General features: G+C 53.8%; 1 protein-coding gene across 2 annotated transcripts in view; it reads right to left on the bottom strand.

The window, feature by feature from the left end:
* Nucleotides 1-434: 434 nt before the first annotated feature.
* Nucleotides 435-8,997, bottom strand: part of IL17B (interleukin 17B) — a 30,094-nt gene continuing 21,531 nt past the window's right edge. For both annotated transcript variants that reach the window (XM_043465014.1, XM_043465015.1), the window contains exons 4-7: nucleotides 7,269-7,353; nucleotides 4,366-4,499; nucleotides 1,972-2,261; nucleotides 435-734 (exon numbers count right to left, since the gene is read on the bottom strand). In XM_043465014.1, the coding sequence (XP_043320949.1) occupies nucleotides 503-734; nucleotides 1,972-2,261; nucleotides 4,366-4,386 (543 nt within the window). In that variant the 5' untranslated portion in view covers nucleotides 4,387-4,499; nucleotides 7,269-7,353 and the 3' untranslated portion in view covers nucleotides 435-502. The remainder of the gene's footprint in view (nucleotides 735-1,971; nucleotides 2,262-4,365; nucleotides 4,500-7,268; nucleotides 7,354-8,997) is intronic.

Below are 8,997 nucleotides of genomic sequence, written 5' to 3'. Positions count from 1 at the left end.
CTAACAAAGCTCCAATAACGTGACTGAAATAAAGGCTTATAAATGCAAAGAAAGTATCTGACTGTCCTAAATGGTAGAAAGGACTTCCTAGGTGACTCAGATGGTAAAGAATCTGCCTGCAATGTAGGAGACCCAGGTTCAATCCCTGGGTCGGAAAGGTCCCCTGGAGAAGGGAATAGCAACCTACTCTAGTATTCTTGCCTGGAGAATTCCAAGGACGGAGGAGCCTGGCAGGCTATAGTCCATGAGGTTGCAGAGAGTCAGACACAACTGAGCGACCAACACTTAAATGGTAAAAATGAATGTACACTTTTTGTAATAACCCATCTCAGTGTTGAAGAACTCTGGGTGATGGAAAATCTTCCTCCATGTTGATCGAAATCTACCTCCCACCCAGTTTTGGCTTCAGAGCCACAAGGAGCAAACCCAAGGTCTTGCTTTACAAAAGACAGCCTTTACTTTTCATCGCCTTGCTCGGCAAGGGGGTGCGGGGAGGGCTGTCTCAGAAGATGCAGGTGCAGCCCACGGCGATGGTCTCCATGACCGCGCGCTGGCGGCAGGGCCCGGTGCGTGGCGGCAGCGGGCAGAGGCGGCGACGCACAGGCACCTGGCTGAACACGGGCACGCTCACCATGCTGCGGTCCTCCTGCATGGTGAAGGGGTTCACGCAGCCCAGACACAAGCACCGCGCCTCCGGCAGGTCTGCAGGAATGCGGCTGGGGTCATGGTTGATGCTGTGGGAAGGCAGGAGAGAACACAGGGCAGAAAGAAGGAAGATCGCGGGATGGACAAACCGCCACCACGCCCCTGCCTTTCCTAGCCCAGGTTTTGACTGCATAGCAAGCATGTGCCATGTGGAGGACAGGCAGTGGACGTGTGGGCCTGCAGCATCAGCATTGCCCAGGAGCTGGTTAGAAATGCAGAACCTCCCCCTACCCTAGACCTCCTGTATCAGAGCCTACATACTCATAAGATCCCCAAGAAGGTCAAGGGCACAGCAAAGTAGAAGCCCGGCATCAGAGGGTCTTTACAGACCCTTTCAGTTGCCACATTCCAGGTATGGGAGCCACTAGCAACATGGGACTGTTCGAGCTTAAAATAATCCAAACTAGCTCCTCAGTGATACTAGCCACATTCTAAGTGCTCAGGAGCCACATGAGGCTAGTGGCTACCACACTGGACTTTACACTGTCACAGAAAGTTCTATGAACATACTGTTCTAGAGTCTCAAGATATAAATTGTGTGGCTAAAAATCTTTGGCCTGGGTTCATGAGTGAGGACCCCTCCAGGTCAGTCCTTTTCTTTATTATTTAATCAACACGTATACATGTGGCCCCTTCTGTGCCAGGTGCTGTGCTGGGAAGTGGAGCTACAACCAAGGTAAGACACCACTGCTGTCCCCTAGGGGCAGCGGGTCTTGATTCCCAAGCCCAGCAGTGTATCCTAACCATGTAGAGATGTAGAAAATGCTACTTGCTGGCCCTCATCCCTGGAGATTTTGATTGGATGGGGCGTGAGAATCCTTAGATGATTCTGATACAGGCACTGGGATGGTCCCATCTAGCGTGAGAGATGGATGTGCACACAGCCAACTCAGCACTGCCTGAAAGTGCTGTAACCAGAGGTGTGTACAAGGCACTCCGAGCTGGAGGATATGGCATTAGGGGAAGGCCTTTCAGGCCCTTCACTGGAGACTTGGAGAATACAGCATCAGTGCCCGGCATAGATATCTCATTTCATAATAAGTCCATGAAATAGATACTACTATCACCTCCACTTATAGTTGAGGGATCTGAGGCTCAGAGAGGCTAAGCAACTTGCCCAAGGCCACACAGCCAGTAAAAGGCAGAGCCAGGATGCAAACCTAAGCCTCTGAATCCAAGGTCTTCACTCCTGACATGGAGAGTGGGCAGGGCATCCCCTTCAGCCCCCAACACAAAACTTTCCCATGGCTGCCTGGCCTGGCCTACCTGTAGCCCCAGGGTGACAGGCTCCTCTTGTTGGACAGCCACAGCTGCAGGTTGACCTCACACTTCCTCCTGGCCGGCTCGGAGCTGTTCCTCAGCTGGGCCACCATCTCCGCCAGGTTCCTCTCATATTCCTCCATGCGGGCATAGGGCTTTGCCCGGGACACCAGGTCCAGCGGCAACTGGTGAGGCCCAGGGGCCAGGGTCCCAGGCCGCCCTGGCCCCTTTCTCTTGCCTTTGGGGTTCCTGGGCTGGCCCAGCCCCAGGAAGATGGAAATGGTGAGAAGGAACAGCTGGGGAGGAAGGCCAAAGGTCAAAGGTGGGAGAGACAGGTCACTGTCTAGGCCAAGACTCAGGCACAGGGAAGGAGGAGAGAAGAAGAAAGGCCTCTTAGGGGAGCCACCTGTCAAGCCCTGGCCTGGTCCCACCAGCCCACCTCACCTGTATTGATACACGTGCATGCCACATTCGTCACTAAATCCTGTTGCACCTCTTAAAAACCTCCCCACCCATCCACTTCTCTACATGCACCAACCTGTCAGTTTCCCGGACAGCTCAGCAGCCTCCTATCTGGTACTCCACATCTCCCCATCTCCCCCTGGCTCCTTCCAATCAGTTCTCCACACCTGCCCAACAATAGGTTGGAATGCCAACCTGTGAACATCCCCTCCCCAGGCCAGACCTCTGCTGTGTTCTCCCTCCTCAAATCACACCTGGCTTCCTCTTGCATCCATGCTTCGGCCTCAGGCCTTCTCTCGAACCTTCCTCTCCTTGCACAAGGACTTTGCACAGGCTGCTTCCTGCAGTCACCTCGCGTGTCTCGACTCCAGTATCACTTCCTTAGGGGGGCCTCTGTGGACCTTCTTGGGCTCTCAGCAGCCCCATGCCTCCTTCATGACTGCCGTCCTCCAGTGTACATGTGATCCTTTCCCAAGTCAGGCCCCACTAAGCACCAGCTCCGAGAGAGCCAGCACTCTATCTGTTTCCACACGCTGCCTTGTCCCCCATGTCCGCACGGTACTGAGCACTTAGGTATTCAGTGAACATTTGCTGAATGAATGAATGCCTGTTACCACCCCTGCCCGTCTGTAGCTTGCAGTCTGGCAAGGAAAACAGATGGTGAACAAGAAACAAGCACCTAAGTCTCGCTAGCAGCAGGGTGAGAATGGGACCACACAGCGTGTGGTCAGAGATGAGCAGGGCCACCCGCTTAGCCTGGTGGCAGTGGGGTGGTCTTGCAAAGCCTTTCTGGGGAAGGGGGCATTTCTGGTGAGGTTTGAAGAATAAGACAGAGGCAGATGTAGGCAGAGGGAGCCTAAAAATGGTATGGAGGTGGGGGAGGGAACCGTGTGAGAGGAAGTTTCAGTGGCTTAAAACTTTGCTGAAAGGAAACGGTGGGGCTGAAATAGAGTGGACAGGAGGTGAGCGCAGGAGATGAAGTTGGTGATGTGTGCAGGTCATAGCCAGAAACCCCTGATGAACTCCAAGACACTGGTTCTCTGCTCCTCCACGCCCCAACCATCTGCCTTCCCGACCCCTTGTTCACCCCCACCCGCTCTGCCCACCTCTCCCTGCACAACAAGCAGCATCAGGAAAGCCTCTCAGTCACATGGGAGAGGACCTGGGTGCCCAGCAGAATGCAGACTCCAAAGGAAGCTGGGAGAGGAGGGCCAGGACTTGGGTGGGAACCAAGGCTGGTTAGAAGGGAGAAGCCTCCAGAGGGGACTTCATCTCCTCCCTGAGCCTAGCCAGGCTCCTACCTGCCCTGGACCCCTCACCCCACCACCCGCATGGCCCGTGCTGATCTCTCCTGCCTACCCAGCTAGTCTTGACCCTTACAAACAAGTTTCAGCAGAGCCCCTCTTGGTAGAACCGTTTCTTGGCACCAAACCCATGACAGATTCAAGTCGCTGGTACAGAAAGACATCTCCCTAACAATAGGCTTTCTCATCTGAGCTTCTCACATGGCATTCTTAAACCCTGGCTCTCCACTCAGAGAAATTCAGAAGAGAACCCATCTCCCTTCATCCCTTTAGAGATGGGAAACAGAGAAACAGAAGGACCTGCCCAAGGTCACACAGCCTGGATCTCAGGACACAGAGACTCTGGAAAAACCCCGATAACTGAGATTGCCAAGATCTCCTCAGTTGCCTTTGGCCTGAAAGTGCCTTGGTGCAGTGGGGCTGCGCCCAGCTCAGGAGCTGGAGCCGCTGGCCATAGCTGCAAGCTCTGAGACCAGTCTCTGTTTCTCTCTCGTCCTGGGAGACAGGACAGAGGGAGAACTTGCCTCTGCAGATTCCAAGCCAAACAGAGGCGGCTATTAATCAATGGAGAAGAAGTAAAGAAACACTCAGGCCCTAAAAAGGAGTGGGGGTGGGGTGGGGAATCGCCACGTACCAGGTTGTATGGCCAGTCCATCCCGCGAGCCAGGCAATCAGCCTGCAGCTGCTGCCCGCCTGGAACCCCAGATGCCTCCGCCACGAGAATGGCAGCAACAGGACTCAGCGCAGCAATTATAGCTCGTCAGGGGGCTGCCGGGGGAGTGGGTGGGTGGGCTCGTCATCGCCTGGGAACCTTGGGCTCCCAGCTGGCGGGCCTGGCGCAGTGGCAGGCGGTGAGGGGCGTGGGGGCAGGCCAGGAGCCGGGCTGAGGTGCCCAGGGGCTGTTGACTGAGGGACAATGCCCTGTGTGTCTGGTGGGGCTCTGGCGGGTGGCACCTCCGCCTGTGGCCTGCGGCCGGCCGCCCAGCCAGCACCCACAGGGCCACCTAAGACAATCAGCTTCGTTAGTTTGGGGGATGGCAAGGGGGCAAGGGTGGAGGAGGGACAGGCTGTCCGTTGGTCAGGACAGCAAATGTTCTTGGAGCACGCTGGCCAGGAGCAAGACACAGGCCCCATCTCCCAGGGAAACAGCCTCAGGCACTCCAGCCTCAGCCAGCCCCAGGTGAGCTCAGAGGCCCTCGGCACCGCACTCCCATAGTTCCCAGGCAGGGAAACTGAGGCCAGAGTGAAGAAGGGACTTGTCTAGGATTATATAGTGAGTGAGGGATGCCAGAGCCGGGGTTCATGCCTGGTCTCCGGGCAGGGCTTTATCCACCCTCCGTGCTGCTTTTCTTGGCATATTTTCTGCACAGTTCCAGCCTGCTACGAACATGTTTCTGAATCTGTGTGCTCTCACAAGGGCCAAGTTCGTGAGGTCCATGAGGACTTGATGGCCGGTTGTCCCAGCCTTCTGGATGCAATGCTCCCCCTCACGTAGAAAAGGTCTCCACTCCAAGGACCTGTCCCTGAGTGGCTGCTTATGACTTCCATCCTCTCTCAGCCTCAGTTTCCTTCTCTGTAAAATGGGAGCCGTGCCCAGGAATCAGTGGTGGCCTGGAAATTTCTCCTGGAACTCTTTCTGAGTCTCATTTCCCCAGTGTCTAGAACAACCTCTAGGGGTTGTTACTAGGAGTAAGGGAAATAAGCCACATTAAAAAGCTGACACAGTGCCTGGCATGTAGTATGTGCTCAATAAACATAGCTGTTTATTATGAAGACTATCACTGTACAATAATAGTGTAATTGTTCTTGGGAACGTTAGCTGTTCAATTCAGCATTAGAGCGAGCACAGTTCTCATGACCCAGCCAACTCTCCTTTCTACCTCTTTGGGTCCACCCTCTTAGCTGAGAGCTTTGGCCCTCACGGGCTCTGGCCAAAATTTCATGAGCTTAGGTAACCCCAGGGTCCTCTTGTCTAGGAATCACGTGCTGGATGGACCTGGTCTGGGTCTCTCCCCTCAAGTGAACAACCCAGTTGAATGTGAGCAAGCAAGCTCCCCTGAGGAGAAGGTGAAAGGGGGTGTGAAGAGGACAGAGGACAGGCTCCAGGACTGCACCGTCCTGTTCGGGGCCACTCTTGGCCATTTACAGGAATCGCCGAGGGGAAGAACACAGGGTGCAAGGCGCTCCTGAATGTCACAAGATTAATCTGTCCGGGGCAGGTTTCCACAGCATAACTGAGAAGCTGGCTGAGGCTCGAGCTCATGAGAGATACCACCATATTTGGTCAAATACTAGACAGGGCTCTATTCTATCGTTGGAAACTCCAGAGGGAGGGGGACTCTGAAAATACCTCCTCAAGCAACAAAGGCCCCCAGTCCCACCCCAGGCTGCCCCAGCCCCAACACCACAGTCCTTTGGACGTGTGAAACAGCCAGCATGAGGAAGCAAAGGATGGGGGCAAGCTGGCTGTAACCTGTGCAGCCTTCTTGCTGACCTTCTGCTGCTGCTGCAGCTGGGGGGCCCTTCCCTACATCCACACAAAGGGAGAAATTAAAAGGTGGGAATTGGGCTACAAGGGGGCTCCTCAGCTTCTCAAGACCCCTGAAACCACCACACTCTTCTTCCCTGCCAGCAACACACACTGCAGGCTTCCATCTCCCAAAGACAGGGTTTGGCTGCCTCAGCTTCCAACTTCACACAGGTTCCAGGATCCTGGCCCCAGAGTCCTAATGAGGCAGCCCCAGGAATCTGCACCTTACCAAGGCCCCAGTCAGGGAACTACAGGGCTCCTCACCTATCACCTGCCCCATCACCATTCTACCACAGGGAGACCAAGGCCCAGGGAGGGACAGGCCTTACCCAAGCTCACACAGCATGTTGGTGCAAAGCTGGGTAAGGCTGGTTCAAGCACAATTTATTCTCCTAATTCTTAAGCAGGGGGCCTGGATTCAATCCCTAGTCAGGGAACTAGATCCCACATGCTGCCACTAAGAGTTTGCATGCTACAACTAAAGATCCCACGTGCCACAACTAAGACCCAACGCAGGCAAATAAATAAATTCAAATATTTTTTTAAAAGACAGAGAACCTAGAAGCCAGGCCAGTCCCTCTGGTGGCCCCAGAGAGGGGAGAGGGATCTGTGGATACTTAAGCAGGTACAGTGAGGAGTCAAGGATGGGCCCAGTCACCATCACTGGGTTTCCCATTCCGGGGCCAGCTCAAGCCAGGAAGCAGGCCCGTTCTTCCAACCTTGGTTTCTAGAAACCACTGAGAGGTCATCAGACCTCAAGGATATCCTGAGGATAAGCCCTGGCTGACCACTGAGGGACCTTACCCCGCAGGTCAGAGCCAGGCCTGAAGGAGGCATGATAACAGAGACCCCACAGAGACCCCTTAGGTCTTTTCTGACAGTCAGTGACCAATACAGGGGATCAGGGAAGGGCTACATGGGCTGGAGAGCAAGGGGCAGGAAATGGTCGTGCTCAGAGCCACCAGGTCCCTCGGAGGCCGCCCAGCTAGAAGCAGTTCTGTACTCACCGCCAGGTGGCACCACCAGAAAGCCAGATGTCCCCGAGGAGCAGGCAAACCCTGGCAGAACCTTCACGCCAGCCACTCCTTTTCCCTGGATGAAAACAAGGGAACCAGGTAAGTAAAAATCTTGTGCCTGCCCATGGCCGCCCAAGCAACCCTCGCATTGATGAGGACCAGTGCCTGGGACACCTTTCACATCAGGGCAGGAACTGCATGACACGCAACCAGCCAGAAGTGAGGGGGCAGGGGCCGGGTGGTGGCTTCTGTCTGCCATGTGAGTGACTGCCTTTACTTGGAGCACCTACCATGTGTTAGGCCCTAGGCCTCTGGCACCAGGACAACGCAGTCTTCAGGAAAACAATAAGTAATAATAGCTGCTGCTTAATTCTATTTACTTAGACTACCTGCATGCATGCATGCTCATCCGCTCAGTCGTGTCCAACTCTTGCAACCCCATGGACAGTAGCTCATCAGGCTCCTCTGTCCATGCGATTTCCCAGGCAAGAATACTGGAGTAGATTGCCATTTCTTCCTCCACTTAGACCACCTAGTACAGTGATAAGTCTTTCATGAGCATTGTCTTTTGTGGTTGTTTGTTTGTTTTTTAATCTTTTGGCCACACTGCTCAACATATGGGATCTCAGTCTGCCAACCAGGGAGTGAACCTGTGCCTTCTGCATTGGAAGCATGGAGTCTTAACCATTGGATCACCAGGGGAGTCCCACGTGCACTGCTTTATTAAATCCTCCCAACCACCCTGTGGTGAGGTCTTAATTTTATTCCGAATCTACATATGGGGAAACTGAGGCTCAGAGAGCCCAAAGTCACAGAGGATTCAAAGCAAATTTGATTCCTGTGCATGCTGTTTCCTGCTGTGCAGGAAGGAGACGGGCATCACAGCCAGCAAGGAGGCAGGGATGTCCAACTGGTCAGCTGGTGACTGAGGAGGGTCTATGCTTGCCTCAGTCACACCTTGACATCGTCAAACCAGATCCTGCATGTTGGGGCAGTCACTGAACTCAAGCCCAAACAGAGTCCTCATAGGGATCTAGGAGTTTCCAAGCTGTGGGTCTGGCGCCCAGCAATATTCCTGGCTCATAGGAGGCATTCACTAAATACCTGATGCATTCAATCCAAACAGCTATGTATATGTGACACAGGGTGGTAATGCTGGGATGAGCATGGGAGGCCAGAGCAGCGGAGAACCAGAGGAGGAGATGCAGCCCAGGAGGTCAGAGTTCAGACTCCAGAGGTTGACAGACCTGAGTTTTAATTCTGCCTCTGCCACTTCAGAGCTGTGAGACCTCAGGAAAGTTACTTGACATCTCTGAACTTAGTTTCTTATGCACAGTAGAGATAATAGTAACTTGGCTCTCAGTGGATGATGGTGGGGACCAAACGAGATAATGCATGTTATAGCCCTTAGCAGAGCACCTAACAAAAGTAAGCCTTCAATCAGTGGCGGCTGCAACTGTCACTGTGATTGTTAAAACAAGTTTTGACTTGGGCCTTCCAAAGCATGCTTCTGAAGACCTCCCTGGTGGTCCAGTGGCTAAGACTTCGCCTTCCCAATGCAGGGGGCCCAGGTTTGATTCCTAGCCAGGGAACTAGATCCCACATGCTGCAACTAAAGATCCCATGTGCCACAACTAAGACCTGGCACAGCTAAATGCATAATCTTTCTTCTAAAAAAGGTTGCTACCTAGGATGTTCCTGGGTAGGAAGGGCATTATGA

Source organism: Cervus canadensis, chromosome 4 (genome assembly GCF_019320065.1).
Source record: "Cervus canadensis isolate Bull #8, Minnesota chromosome 4, ASM1932006v1, whole genome shotgun sequence".
NCBI classification, from domain to species: Eukaryota; Metazoa; Chordata; class Mammalia; order Artiodactyla; family Cervidae; genus Cervus; species Cervus canadensis.
The sequence above is the reverse complement of the archived record's forward strand: the minus strand, read 5'-3'. Positions and strand labels throughout refer to the sequence as shown.